This window comes from Erinaceus europaeus, chromosome 6, assembly GCF_950295315.1.
Source record: "Erinaceus europaeus chromosome 6, mEriEur2.1, whole genome shotgun sequence".
NCBI lineage: Eukaryota > Metazoa > Chordata > Mammalia > Eulipotyphla > Erinaceidae > Erinaceus > Erinaceus europaeus.
The window spans coordinates 56336602-56352942 of NC_080167.1; the positions used below are offsets into that span (position 1 = coordinate 56336602).

At 38.1% G+C, this 16341-nt stretch overlaps 1 protein-coding gene across 1 annotated transcript in view; it reads left to right on the top strand.

Annotated features, from left to right (window-relative positions):
* The window catches only part of MALRD1 (MAM and LDL receptor class A domain containing 1), a 580642-nt gene that overhangs the window by 56304 nt on the left and 507997 nt on the right, over positions 1-16341 (top strand). Inside the window, exons 6-8 of the mRNA XM_060192257.1 lie at positions 6003-6104; positions 7027-7173; positions 14734-14900. Coding sequence (XP_060048240.1) covers positions 6003-6104; positions 7027-7173; positions 14734-14900 — 416 coding nt within the window. The remainder of the gene's footprint in view (positions 1-6002; positions 6105-7026; positions 7174-14733; positions 14901-16341) is intronic.

Below are 16341 nucleotides of genomic sequence, written 5' to 3' on the forward strand. Positions count from 1 at the left end.
CTCAGGCATGGAAGTCTTTTTGCATAACATTATGCTGTCTCCCCAGCCCTCAAGTTATTCTGTATGGGTAGTTTTACCCCAACACCAAAATCTGACCAAATATTACAAAAAAGGGAAACTACTGGAAAATATATAATATACACACATATACACATACAGTTTAATTATGTATTAAAATGGTATTAGTTATGTATTAAATGGTATTAATTATGTATTAAAATGGTATTCTGTAATTTATAAATAAATAATCCTTGATAATCATCTAGAACATGTCAAACTGACTCAATTAACTCAATGTTTGGAAAGCAATGATTGTAATTTACCAAATTAAGAACTTACAGAAGGAAAGCATGTGATGATTTCAGTACATACAGAAAAAGCATTTGACAAAATTCTATATGTAGTCATCATAAAAAGATTCATCAGGTGGTCCGGGAGGTGGTGCAGTGGCTAAGGTACTGGACTCTCAAGCATGAGGTCCTGGGTTTGATCCCCGGCAGCACATGTGCCAGAGTGATGTCTGGTTCTTTCTCTCCTCCTATCTTTCTCATGAATAAATAAATAAATTAAAAAAAAAAGATTCATCAGACTCTGGATTTTAATTAAGGGCATGCATGTAAATTCAGCAACTAAAACTACACCTATTAGTTAAATAAAGGCTTTATCCCTAACATTGAGAACAAAGCAAGGATTTCTACTCTTTTTTTTTTAATTGATTTAATAATGATGGACAAGACCATAGGATAAGAGTGGTATAATTTCACACAATTCCCACCACCAGAGCTCTGTATCCCATCCCCTCCATTGGAAGATTTCCTGTTCTTTATCCCTCTGGGAGCATGGACCCAGCATCATTATGGTGTGCAGAAGGTGGAAGGTCTGGCTTCTGTAATTGCTTCTCCGCTGGCATAGGCATTGGCAGGTCAATCCATACTCCCAGCCTGTTTCTATCTTTTCCTAGTGGGGCAGGGGTCTGTAGAGATGGGGTTCCAGGATACATTGATGAAATCATCTGTTCAGTGAAGTCAGGTTGGCATCATGGTAGCATCTGCAACTTAGTGACTGAAAAAGCATTAAGATATAAAGCAGAACAAATCGTTTAATAATCAGGAATTTAAAGGTAAGACTATATATAGCAGGTGAGATTTGGGGTCTCCATTTTGGAAAAGCCTAATAGGTCTATTTTAGGTATATTCCAAGAGACCCATGACTTTACTAATTTTGACCTGAGCCCGGCAGCTAACCTTCAGGTGGGCTGAAGGTATTGCCTGGGGAGATGGTGTCATAGTTGGAAATAGGACTAGAAAGCTGGATCAGGGAAAGAGAGTAGTTCCGAAATATGGGAAAAGTCTATAAATATTGTCAACTGTAACCGCCATTGATTTGATCTGGGGCCCATATTTAGCACAGGAGCCTGTGTAACCTCTATGTCCCTGTAGGTCTGAGCTCACATTCTGTAGTCATAGGAATTCTACTCTTTTTTTTAAAATTTTTTTTATTTAAGAAAGGATTCATTAACAAAACCATAGGGTAGGAGGGGTACTTTTGTTCAACAGCATACCTGAAAGTCTAGACAGTGTAGTAAACTAAGGTGCATAAATGAAGGCATGCAATTTAAACAGAAAAAAAAAACCTGCTCAAGTGTGCAGATCACATTACTGTGCATACAACATCATAGAACTGTTATTTTTCAAGTGTCTGGAACTGGTGAATGAGGTTATCATAGTTGGGGGATACAAGGTTAGTAAAAAGCCAATTGTGTGACTATGTAATAGAAATGAACAATTTTGGAAATTGAAATTAGAAAAATAGTGATATTCACTGTACAATCAAAGCAAATTCTTATTTGTAGATTTAACACTTTTTTTTAAAATAAATGAAATGTTGATGGAGTGGCTACAGCTCATGTTATTTCAAAATCTCATAAAAATGGAAAGCATGAATTTCACTGTATGTAAGTTTAAAATGAATTTTCAAAAAAATAGTAACAGAAACTGAAAGCATTCTGATCAATTACTGATCAGTTCTGATCAATTACTGCTCTACTGGCTCTATTGTATATCTTTCTATCTATTTATATATTTATTATGCAAATACTAACAATTATATAAAAGCATGGATACATATTCTCATAGCAAGGTGTACAATAAAACTAAACTCTTTTTCTAATATTAGAGAAATCTTTTAGAGGTCTACAGGAAGAACTAGCTACTGCTGTCCCCCAAACGTGAGCATGTACATTATGCTCATTGAGAAGAGTAACGTTTAGACTTTACCAAAGTATTAAGTATGAGAAACATCAAGATTCATGACTGCAACTAAATAGGAGTGTACTTAATCGCTTACTCTACAGTAACAATGGCTCTTGAATACATTTCCTGTCACATTTTTATAAAGATTGCATGCTGTGATTCAGAGTTCAGACATTCTGAATAATCTGTGAATATTTTAGATTGACTTGCTTTATTCCAATTTATAAAGATCCCTCAAACACAAATAATCTTTTAATAAGAGTTTGAATTATGTGTACTTATTATCTAGTTAAAAAAAACTAAGGACCTAGTTACCTTTTTTGTCTTATTAACTCCTAGCTACTTTTTAAGAGGCAATAACTATTCATTAACCCCCATTACTAATTTAGGAAAATTGACAAAGAAATTGTCTAAAGCCTCTGGAATCCAAAGTGGATGCTAATTATAACTTTAACTGCAATGGCCTTGAGACTTGAACTTCATTTTCTACTATCTGAGCGTCTGGCCAATTTAACATAACCTGTTTGTGCAAGATAAGAATTGAAGGGACCTTGAAATGGTTGGCAGAACTTCATCCTGCTGGTCATGTATCCCTTATGAACAGCTACAAAAACCTCAGAGTAAATTTCCAAGTCCAGATTATGGTGTAATATGAGAATGACAGGGTGTAGGAAGAGGGAAGAAAGTGAATGTGGATTCAGTAATTGACATTTTCCAATAAACTTGACCTCTGGGATTGAAAGTGCTAAAATAAAAATAACTTTTCAGGAGATTAATTAGTTGTCAACGGATAATCCACATACCACTGTGTCTATAGTTGCAAATTCTAGATTTAGAACCAAAGGTAATAAAAGTAGTTGACAACGGGGAAAGATACAAGCTGTATTTTTAATCTCATGTAATTTATATTTGACTGGTTTGTATTTACAGTACTCAGTAAACTTTTTGTCTTGTATATATATATATATATATAATGTAAAATTAGAGATCAATACAATATTTAGTTGAACTGTGGATAGTATTTAATTATGTAGTTCTAGTGAGAAGATTTGTAGCTATAATATAAATCTATAAAAAACTGCAGTTTTAATTGTTTCATGGTAATTGTTAGTGTGCAAACTCACCCTCATTTATTGCCCACACTGCTTTAATTGCTTTTGCAGTTTTGTTTTCAATGGATCTTACATTCAAGAGTTTTGCATATTCATTATTTGTAAGCTTCCATTATGAGAAACCAGATTATGAGTGTTATTCATAAATCATTTTCATAACCAATTGGTTTCATTTGATTCCAATAAAAATGTAAACAGTCTTTATAGAGCCTATGGTATTTTGAAAAAACATCATCAACTTGTTCTTAGCTCATTTATTTATTTCTCCAATAAACAAGTCTACATCACGCCCCTCTGTTGTGCCAAAAATGTTCTTAGGCACCAGGGAGACAGCACTGAAAACAATAATCTCTGCATTCATAGAACTTAACATCTGACAGAGGGAGAAAGACACTAAACACATAAAACTATATTTGATTCCAAGTGGTGCTATGTGCTATGAGAAACAATGAACTGGAAAACTGACTTAAGAAGTGTCATAGATTTCACCAAAGAAGGCATACAGGTGACCAGATGACACATGGGAAGATGTTGCACATAATTTATCACTAGGGAAATGCAAATGGAGCATAATGAGGTTTTACTTTATACCAGTGAGAATGACTGTCATCTAGACATCAAAAATTAAGAAAAGCAGGTGAGGATGTAGAGAAAAAGAAAGTCCTCATACACTGTTGGTGTTAAATGTATTAATTCAGCCCGTTTACTATAGAAAGCAGTATGGCAGGTTCTCAAAAAAATAAAAATTGAACTATCCTTTTAATACAGTAACCGCACTTCTGAGTATTTATCCAACTAATTGAACCCCACTAATTTACAGTTATATGCTTTCCTAGTTCATTACAGCAGTCTTCACAATAGCAAAGCATTTTAATGGCATGATGTGCAAACAACCCAAGTGGCTGAGGATGGATGTGTGGATAAAGATACCCACCAGTGGATGACTGGATGAATATAATTATCAGAAAGCTTTGCAAAACCATCGGTAGGGTACAGAAGTCTGAAGGAAGGAGAGCTAGTGGCTCTGTGACCCTGTGGTTTTCTCTTTGGGTGGCAGGTGAAGTATCTGGAGCATTATAGAATCAACCGAAACTTCCTTTTCTTTCTTTCATATTAAAGTATCATTAGATTATAACAAGTTTCAGGTGCACAGATTCACTTTTGGGGAATTTAAAACTTAAGAGTGGAAGTTAGGGCATGACAAAGGATAAACCAGTTGCTTAAGAACTGAGAAATAACTTAGCTGGGAGAGTGTGTAAGTTAGTGGGTTTGAGCCCTGGGACCACATAGGATCTCCAGGAAATGAGGGGGACCTCCACCAATCATGGAGCCTTACTAAGATATCTCTCCTCATTTTTGTCTCTTGTTTCTGTATAAAATAAAGAATGGAAAAGTCAGCTTGGGAATGGTGGAGTTGTGCATGATAGTGACCCTAAATCCACAAAAAATAGACAGATATAATTTTTAGGTCTATTTATCTAGATCAACAAGAGTTTTCATTAAAAAAAGGAGTGGAGAGGGAACTTTGAGTGGGACAACCTGATTTTACCTAGTTGCATAACTGGCGGTATGTTGGTTACAGATGAATAGCTTAGAAACAGTTGTCATGTCAATCAAAAGTTTAAGTTCAAGCACATCTCAGTCAGGTACTTGTACTGCTTGTTGGGTTACACTGAGGAGGATTTTTGCCCTGAGAGTAGGAGGAATCAGGAAAGGGGATGACTGTAAAAATAACACCTGTAAAGAAGGAAATGAAGATGTGATAGACAAGAGAAGGGCTGGAAAGATTGTAGGATCCTTAGCCTGGAGGGTCTGGTGCTGCAGCTACTGGAAAGTGATCTGGGGAGGGAGGGTGGTGATTGACGAGTGGGGCCCTCTGAGTTCAGACAGGAAGTGTTACTATAATGATAGAGGAGTGGTGGCAGAGTCTCCTGTCAGAGTTCTTCACAATAACCAGTAAGTAAAGTTGAGGAATCCAGAAGCAAGATGAAAGTGAATTTGGAAATGACAGAGAGTGACAGAAGCCAAGAGCTAATGTCTTCCAGGATGGAGGGGTAGTAAACAAGCTCTGCCTTACTGCCAAAAGTTCACCCAGAGAGGGATGGCATTTGATGTCAAGAGCTTGAACATTTGAGTGTCTAGGAAGGTGAGAGTGAGAATTAGAGAAGCAAGAAGAGCAGAAAGGACAGCTGATCTACATTCAAGTGTGATTTTGAGGAAGGCTGCAGAGAAAGACGTTCCAGTGGATATAGCTTCCACTTGAAAATGAGATCATATATTGTATTTGAAACAGGAATAAAATTCCTTCTAAGAGAAGGTCCTTAATTTCCACACTGGAACACGTTTACTACTTACTTTTGTGGAGACATGGGAGATTTCATTTGAGGATTTGGCAGTCACCACAGAGATCTGATTAAAATTCACAAGAAAAGAAAATCCAGAAGCACTGACTTTGTTATCATATTCTCCTTCTGCATCTGTTTTTCTATAACATGAATGGGATTGAGTAAGGGGAAATGTATCTCTGCAGGGGAATTGGGCCACCATTCATTGCTCATAAAACAGGCTAATGTAAGAATTACACAAGGTTTTTCAGTCTCACCTGCCTCCCCTCTCTTGTCAATCTTTCATTTAACAGATACAAATTTGCCATGTCAAGAAACATCCCGAGCTGAGCAGGAGCTGTGCCACCATGATACAAGTCTCTGCAGATTTGAATCTTCCAATGAAGGACTGAGGTGTAAGTCACACACACACACACACACACACACACACACACACACACACACACACACACACTCTCTGTTGATGAGCAGATCCACTTGAAGATGAGCATGGACCACTTGAAATCTGTGGTTTATTTGAAAAAGGAAGATATCAATTATGCCATTTTAAGATGATGTTTTGTAAAACAATTCCATTGCAGATCTGTTGGAATCACATAAAGTGTTCCTTTAAGTTCTCCCTGTATGAATAGTAAATGATGTAAAATAACTCCGTGAAATATTATAAGGTTAGATATTATGCCATTTATATTGGAAAGGAAATTCATAGTGGAGACAATTCACTGACCAAGCTCACTGTCTTAATGGTGGGAGACTGAATCATAGATCATTAACACAGTATCAAATTGTTTGACAACAGAAAAATCATAGCTACCATGAGGAAATGAGCACTTGTACTCATGTGTCAACCATTATTTCCTCAATGAAACTATTTGAAAAGAAAAAAAATTAAAAACTCACAGCTGAAATAATAGTGTAAAAATGTGAAAACCATTTTATATATTTAAACAGTTCATCATGAGAAAGAGTAAGAGAGGAGAGAAAAGACCAAAGCACTACTGCTCAGCTCTGGTATAAGATAGTATCATTATCTGAAACTTCAAGTCTAGGGATTCGGGCATGCAAATTGGTATGTTAGCAGGCTGAACTATCTCCCTGCCTTCTTTTCATACTTTCATTGAAATAATATTAATTTAAATATGATGCCCAAGTGGATTAACTACAGAGCTTTTGGAATATCGTGTCTGATGCACTCTAAGAGTAATTCTGGGTGTGTGTGTGTGTGTGTGTGTGTGTGTGTGTGTGTGTGTGTGTGTGTGTGTGTGTGTGTGCAGCCAATGCTAATCTACCAAGGTCTTTATCTCCTCTTCTGTGTAGTGTGTAAGGTCTGTGGTTTTGAATTTGACATGTGCAACTGGGCATCAGAAGCACCTGATGGGCACATTTCCTGGACACGCACAAAAGCAAAAGAAGTCCCTGCATTACAGTCTCCACCTCAGGAGGACCAGAGTGGTAATGATGAAGGTAGGGAATAAAAACATCATGTTTCTGTGTATCACTATTTGTCATCATTAATATGAAGACCAGGAGTCTGAGTGAGCAGATTGAGAATATTTTAACAAGATACATCACTGGAAAGGAAGAATTATGCTGGTTAGCTATTATAATTTTGTAAATTTTAGTATTTTCTTGCCATCGGGAGATAATATATTGTGTGGGAACAAAATGGAAAATGACTATAAAAACTTGTATCAAGTCTCCAAAATCCTCTTTACCACTTCAATATTACCAGTAAATTTCTTTCTCTTAATTTAATATTGAATTTGTAATTTATGTTTATGTTTTTCTCCCATTTTATCTTTTACTTTCTTTTCTTTTTTTTCCTATTTGGGCTATTGCTGGAGTTTCATGTCTGCAAGGCTGTATCACTCCTGGCAACCATTCACACACACACACACACACACACACACACACATACATGCACACATACACACACATACATGCATACACACACACACACCTTTTCTTTTCTACAAAAAAGAAAGAAGATGAGGAAGGAGGAGGAGGAGGAGCAAGAGGAGGAAGAGAAGAAGAGGCAACACAACATTTCCCACTGCTTGTGAAACTTCCCTTCTGCAGATGCTCCTATGCTCCTATGCTCCAGGACTCAAACTGGGGCCCCTATTCATGGTAGCATGTATGGTCTGAGCCACCTGCTAACCTCCTTTCTGTTTTGTTTGTAGGATGTTATTAGTTGTTTTATAGTCATACTTTAAAATTAATCTCACCCAAAACTGATAGTTATTATTTCCATAGATATGATTATTCCCAGGTTTCTTTTTCTTCTGGAATGTCATATGGTGGACACCATACACTACGAAGCTTTTTCAGATTGGCTTCTTTCATTCAGTATCTGTCTTTACATGTCCTTCATGTCTTCTTACTTATGGCATACTTCTTTCTATTTAATTAAAAAAAAATTTGATGAGAGAGGAAGAGAGCAGAACAGATCTCTGTCACTATGACACTATTTGTTTTTGTTGTTTTTATATGATTCCAAGGGTTGAATTCAGGATTTGCACATGCAAGGCATGTATTCTATTGCTGCGGCTCCTTCCAGACTAATTTTCCTTTCCCAGCACTACAGATCCACTGCTCCCAGTAGCCATTTTTTCCTTTTTTCTTTCTTTCTAATGTTTATTAGAAAGGACAGAGAGAAATTGAGAGAGGGCAGGGAGGACAGGAACAGTTCCCACCACCAGAACTCCATACCCCATCCCCTCCCTTGATAGCTTTCCTATTCTTTAACCCTCTGGGAGTATGGTCTTTATTACTTTTTAATAATGAATAATAGTCCATCCATCATCTGGATGGACCACAGTATTCATCCACTTACTGAGTGGCATCTACTTACTGAGTGACTGTTGGGGTCATTTGGGAAGTCCCTTTTTTTTTTTTTTTTTTTTTTTTTTGGTAGGAAACTGAAATGTATTCCACAATGGTGCTACCAATTTGTAGCCACCAGCTGCAAATGAGTTTTACCCTTGATTCATGTACTTTCTAGAATTTGGTGGTGGTGTTAGTTGTCTGGATTTTAGACCATCTCATAAGTGCATAATGATATTTCACTATTGTTTTTATTTTATTTCTCTATTGATATAGAAAAAGCATGTATTTTCATGTGTTTATTTTTTAATCTCCATGTTTTTTTGTTAAAGCCTATGGTTGTCAGTCTTTTTAGTTTATTTTCCCTCTACTGACTTGGAAGCTTTAATTTATATACTGTGCCTTCTATATTTTAATTTTTACTAAATACCAAATTTATATAATTATTTTATTTATTTATTTGACACCAGGGTTATGTCTGGGACTCAGTGTTAGCACTATGAATCCACTATCCTGGTGGCCATTTTTTCATTTATTTATTTATTTATTTCTTTTCTGTTTTTTATTTGATGGAGCAGAGATAAATTGAGAGGGAAAAGGGAAAGAGAAAGACAGACAACCTGCAGACATGCTTTACCATTCCTGAAGCTTCCCCAACTGCTGGTAGGGAGTGGGGACTTGAACCTAGCTCTTTGAACATGACAGTATGTGAACTTAACCAACTGTGCCACTGCCCCCTCTTTACTAAATTTAAATATTCAAATATTAAGTTTCCTTAACAAAACTGGAAGTGCTTCAGTAATTTTGTCTTCTGGAATACAAGAAGTATAGTGACCTTATTTATTTATTGACCTTATTTATTTATTTACTTTTTATTTATAAAAAGGAAACACTGACAAAACCATAGGATAAGAGGGATACAATACAACTCCATACAATTCCCACCACCAGACCTCCATATCCCATCCTCTCCCTTGATAGCTTTCTTATTCTTTAACCCTCTGGGAGTATGGACCCAAGGTCATTGTGGAATGCAGAAGGTGGAAGGTCTGGCTTGTGTAATTGCTTCCCCACTGAACATGGGTGTTGACAGGTCAATCCATACTCCCAGCCTACCTCTCTCTCTTTCCCTAGTGGGGCGGGGTTCTGGGGAAGCAGAGCTCTAGTACACATTGGTGGGGTTGTCTGTTAAGGGAAGTCTGGTTGGCATCATGCTAGCTTCTGGAACCTAGTGGCTGAAAAGCGAGTTAACATACAAAGCCAAACAAGCTGTTGACTAATCATGAACCTAAAGGCTGGTGTAGTGCAGATGAATAGTTGGGGGGGGGGGAATCCATTTTGTAGATAGCTAGTAGGCATATTTTAGTTATATTCCTAAGGGCCTGTGGCTGTACTAGTTTTTTTTCTTTCCCTGAGCCTGAAATCTGACATGCAGGTGGATCCAAGTTATTGTCTAGGGAGATGATGTCATGGCTGGCAGAAGGACCAGAAAGCTGGATCAGGGAAGAGAGTAGCTGCCAAATATGGGAAAGGTGTATAAATATTGTTGACTCTAAACCCCATCGATTTGATCTGATCTGGGGCCCATATTTAGCTTAGGAGCCTGTGTGACCTCTGCATCCCTGTAGATCTGAGCTCACATTCTGTGGTCATGAGTAGGAACATTCCAGGCTGCCCCAGTATCAACCCATCTTCCTCTGCTGTAGCATAGAGTATGTTGTCCAGCCTCCCTTCGGAGGATGGAACATTCTCTATCGTTGTTGATCCAAGTTGAGGGCAAGGTCCTATGGGGGCCCACAAAGGGTTCTGTTTTGTTGTTCCTGATAGAGATGACTGGTAACAATGGAGAGAGGGATTTACTCAAGGTCTAGGCCCATCATGCCTGAAAATCTCAGGACTCCCCGACTAAGCCCCCAGCTGGTGGTGTGGCCTGATAGTGACTAAAGAGTCATCGGTAAAGTATGCCAGTCTCTTGCCCTTATTCAGCTTTTGCAGTCCTTGCTTTGATAAGGAGAGCTTGGGAGTCAGTGAGGAGTGACCTTATTTAGGTACTATAACCCTATTTCAGTTTTGATTTGCAGTTTAAAGTTTTCCTAAAACTTTACTGAGATATAATTTACATAACATTGAGATTATTGCATGTATCCAAAATACCACTGTGATATATATGTACACTGCAAATGACCACCTCAGTAAGTTAAGTAAACCTTCATCAACATGACAAACATGACAAACATGACATACATGACATGCTTACAGTTTTTTTTTTGGCCTCCAGGGTTAACGGCTCAGTGCCTCACTACAATCCACTGCTCCTGGCATCCTTTTTTTTTTTTTTTTTTGCCATTTTGTTATTGTTATTGTTGTTGTTATATAGGACAGAAAGAAACTGAGAGGGGGAATACAGAGCAGGGGAGAGAAAGATAAACACCTGTAGACCTGCTTCATTGCTTGTGAAGCGACCCCTTGCAGGTGCGGAGATGGGGGCTGGAATTGGGATTCTTAAGCTGGTCCTTGAGCACACTTCAAGCCATGTGCTCTTAACCTGCTGTGCACCCCCCCAGTTTTTTTTTCTCCAATTCATTTTGTTGAGGGACTAATGATTTAGAGTACAGTTGTTATCACAACGGTGCAATTTCTCATCTCTCTCTCTCTATGTGTGCTTGCAAAGTACTCACACTCAACGTAGGTATTTTTCTAACATCTGTACCAGAGTTCTGAAGTCTCCTCTACCCCCCTTTTTTTAACTCTTGATGAGAACTTTTAGAAGTGATTCTTCTTCCTAGTAACCTTCAAGTTACAGTAATATATTGCTAACTGTAGTTACCATCATATTCATGGAACCTTTTGGCCCTCACCCATTTTGCCCAACTTCCTGATAATGCCTGTCTTTGGGAACTATTCTATCTCTCTGGTCTCTATATTTGTGAGCTTTTATTTAATCCATATATAAGTGAGATCATACAGTATTTTCCTCTCTATGACTGACTTATTTCATTTAGAAAAATATTGTCAAATCCATCTGTGTTCTGTCAGGATTTCTATTTTGTGACTGAACATTATTTCTGTATACGTGTGTATTTACATGTACATAAACACACATATATCTAAAATTTTCTGTGTGAATTTAAACTTTAATACTTTTTCTTTTCTTTTTATTGCCACCAGGATTATTGCTCAGTTTTGGTGTCTGCATGATGAATCCAGATTTCTAGGTGGCTATTTATTCTTTTTTTTTCTTTTCTTTTCTTTTTTTTTTTTACTAGGACAGAGGAATTGAGAGGGAGAGTGGGAGATGTAGAGGGAGAGAGAAAGAAAGACATCTATAGTGCTGCCTCACCACTTGTGAAGCTTCCCCCCTGCAGGTGGGCACCAGGGGCTGAATCCAAGTTGTCGTGCATGTTAACGTGTGTCACCACCTGTAAGTTTACCGAGCACTGAGGCTATTTCCATACCTTGATTATTCTAAACAATACTGAAGTAAACTTGCTGCAAGACATGCCTATATAATTTTCAAGATAGTGACTGTTTCCTTGGGTAAATATCAGCAAGTAAGTGATTGAATCTACTTATTCTGTTTTTTTTTTTTTTTAGGAACTTCTGAATTCTGTAATGGCTGTGCCAGTTTACATCAATACCAACAGTGCATAGCATTTCTGTTCTCTATCTTCTGTCAGTAATTTCCTTCCTTTTTACCCTCCTTCCTTCCTTCCTTCTTTCTCTATTGTCTTTTCTCTCCCTTTCTTTCCTTCTTTCTTCCTTTAATTTTCTTTCTTTCTTTCTTTCTTTCTGTCTTTCTTTCTCTCTCTCTCTCTCTCTCTCTCTCTCTCTTTCTTTCTTCCTTTCTTTTTTTATCTCTTTCTCAAATCACTACTCAGCCCTAGATTATGGTGGTACAAGAGATTGAAGCTGTGACTTCGGAGCCTCACACATTATGTTATCTCTCTTACACAGTAGTTTTCTTTTCTTTTTTGATTTCTTTATTGGGGGATTAATGGTTTACAGTCAACAGTAAAATACAATAGTTTGTACATGTGTACTATTTCTCAGTTTTCCACATAACAGTTCAGCCCCCACTAGGTCCTCCTCCACCATCATGCTCCAGGATCTGACCTCTCCCTCCCACCTCAGAGTCTTTTACTATGGTGTAATCCACCAAAGTTTACTTTTTTTATAAGAATATTTTTATTAGTTGCTTTCTTTTTTAAATAAGAATACTCAGATGTTTTCACTGAGGATATTATCAAGTTTTTTTTTCCCCAGAGTTAATATGTCTCAATTCATGTTGGAAAACAAATGAAAACTTATCATTTGTACTTATGGTCATCTTCAAGTGCCATATTTGGTGAGGAAGAGGCATGGGTGTAGTTGGCTTACTGTGTAGACTTAGTGCCTTACCATGCCTATGACCTCGGTCAGACCTTGGAACCATATGGAAGGTGTGGCTGCAGCAGGCAAGTTTGGGAGCTGTGGTGTTGCTCCTTCTCTGTCTCTATATTTGAAAGCAAAAGCAGCTCCGAACAGTGAAACTGCACCTGTATGAGGCACTAACATTGAAAGTAAAAGACCATATCCTTAAAATAAGATAGCTGTATTTCAAGCCTGCTTACGAAACCCAAACATTCAATAATTTCCTTCAAACAGAAATAACTATTTTTTTTTCTTTTTTATTTAAGAAAGTGTTAATTAACAAAACCATAGGGTAGGAGGGGTACAACTCCACACAATTCCCACCACCCAATCTCCATATCCCACCCCCTCCCCTGATAGCTTTCCCATTCTCTATCCCTCTGGGAGCATGGACTCAGGGTCCTTGTGGGTTGCAGAAGGTAGAAAGTCTGGCTTCTGTAATTGCTTCCCCACTGAAAATGGGCGTTGACTGGTCGGTCTATACTCCCAGTCTGCCTCTCTCTTTCCCTAGTAGGGTGGGTCTCTGGGGAAGCAGAGCTCCAGGACACATTGGTGGGGTCTTCAGTCCAGGGAAGCCTGGCCGGCATCCTGATGACATATGGAACCTGATGACTGAAAAGAGAGTTAACATACAAAGCCAAACAAATTGTTGAGCAATCATGGACCCAAAGCTTGGAATAGTGGAGAGGAAGTGTTAGTGGGGTACTCACTGCAAACTCTAGTGTACTTCTGCTTTCAGGTATATATTTTGTAGTAGTTTATAGATACGTGTGAAGATATGCTCTCTCTCACAGAAACTGGTGTATATCTAGGTTTTGGGACTTTGTTAGAAAGTGAACCACCTGAGATGGAATTAGAGTATACTATGAAAGGAAGGGTCTCACCCGAGTAATGAAGCTGAAGGGTTGTCATTCCACACTTGAAGTCTCTGGACACAGTCTGAAGTGAAGCATGTTGAGGTGGCAATTGTTGCGTTGGCCAGGTGCCCAACAACAGATGAGTGGCTGAGAAAGCTGTGGTATATATGCACAATGGAATACTATGCAGCTATCAAGAACAATGAACACACCTTCTCTGACCCATCTTGGACAGAGCTAGAAGGAATTATGTTAAGTGAGCTAAGTCAGAAAGATAAAGATGAGTATGGGATGATCCCACTCATCAACAGAAGGTGAGGAAGAAGATCTGAAAGGGAAACTAAAAGCAGGACCTGACCAAATTGTAAGTAGGGCACCAAAGTAAAAACCTTGTGGTGAGGGGTAGACATGCAGCTTCCTGGGCCAGTGGGGGGTGGGAGTGGGTGGGAGGGATGGGTCACAGTCTTTTGGTGGTGGGAATGGTGTTTATGTACACTCCTAGTAAAATGTAGTCATATAAATCACTAGTTAATTAATATGAGAGGGGGAAAATTAATTGTATGTCTCGAAGTTTTTCAAAACACAAACTGAATCTTTTTAATATATAGGCTGTATAATTGATATGCAGACTCTCAAAAGCCTAGACCAAGTAGATCAGAAGCAACCAATAGCACAGCTATATACAAGATACTGGGTACTGTACAGAAAACCCTAACAAAAGGACTTTTCAAAGTTAACCCAATTACCAATTAATGTGCTGATAACATTAACTATCAATTGTCTTTTTGAACCCTAAGACAGCAGGAACCTCACATCTCCACTATAGAGCCTCTACTTCCCCTAGTCCTGGAACCCTTGGGTAGGGCCCACTTTCCCGTATGCCTCTCCCAATAACTAATTTTTTAATTCCTCTCTTTCCCTTTCTTTTCAGGCTACTACATGTGGTTAGGGACTAAGCCTGAGTCTACTCTGAACCCCATAGAGAGCAGGGCTTACCTCAGTAGCTCTGTGTGTCACTGCTTGGGTGAGAGCTGCCACCTGCAGTTCTATTATTCAATGGAAAACAGTGTTCTGAGAGTAAGACTTTACAACGCAAAGGTGAGAAGAGACTTAAGTTTATTTCAGTTCCTTGAATAAATGAATTTTTTGTTGTTGTTGTTCTCAGCAAGTTGTGTTTCTGTTTTGGAACTGCGTATAGACTTTACTTGGTGGATTTCTTTAAAAGCCTATTTAGGGTTGGCCAAAGTAGTGTGCTGCTTTCCTTGCATGCCACCAAGGTTCGAGCCTGACCCCCACAATGCTGAAGGAAGCTTTAGTACTGTGGTTTGTTTTACTCTGTCTGCCTGTCTCTAAATAAAAAGTTAATAAAAATAAACATTTTGTTTTAAAAATTTTTTAAGATTTATCAAATAAATATTTAAATAATGTTTAAGATAAACATTATTTTAACATGAGAGATCCAGAGAGAAAGATACACACAGAAAAAAGGTCAGAGCACTGCTCAGTTTTGGCTTACAGTGGTGCTGGGATTGAACCTGGAGCCTCAGAGCTTCAGGCATGAAAATCTTTTGCATAACCGTTATGCTGTCTCCCGAGTTCACAAGTAAATGTTTTTTTTAAAAAATAATTTAAATGGGAATTTAAATAGAAGTATTTAAACAGAAGGAATTCAATTTATGAGGCACTGTCATTTACAAAATGAATATAATTATTTGTACAATATCATTTAAAATTTTTTTACATATTTATTTCCTTTTGTTGCCCTTGTTTTATTGTTGTAGTTATTATTGTTGTTGGATAGGACAGAGAGAAATGGAGAGAGGAGGGGAAGACAGAGAGGGGGAGACAAAGATTGACACCTGCAGACCTGCTCCACTGCCTATGAAGCGACTCCCCTGCAGGTGGGGAGCAGAGGGGCTCGAACCAGGATCCTTAGCCGATCCTTGTGCTTTGCACCACCTGTGCTTAACCCGCTGCACTATCGCCCGACTCCTAATATCATTTTATATAGTTGCTAAAATTCATGGAACTATACTAAAGAAATTATAGGTATAGCGAAAATGAGATGCATGGGATCCGTAGAGTTAACTATATTGAAACCTTTTAAAAATTATTTAGTAGCTGGGCAGTGGTGCAAGTAGCAAAGCACACAAGTTGCCATGGAGTACTGACTGCTTCACTGCTCCTGAAGCTTCCCACCTGACCTTGGGAACTGGGGGCGGGGTGGTGGGGTTGGACCTGGGTCCTTGTGGATAGTAACATGCTTGCGCATGGGCCCCTGAACTTTTGGTGTGATCGTCTTTGGATTTTTAAATCTACCTGAAATTAAAACTATAAATGTGGTGAAGTAACTTATTCTGCTAGCAATAGATATGCATGTAAATATTGGTAATTAGTGATTAAATACAGGTGAATGCATCTTTGCTAGCAATAGATATGCATGTAAATATTGGTAATTAGTGATTAAATACAGGTGAATGCATCTTTTGACTGAAAGAGAAATGGCACACAAAGCATAGCGAAAGTTGTGTCTATTAGT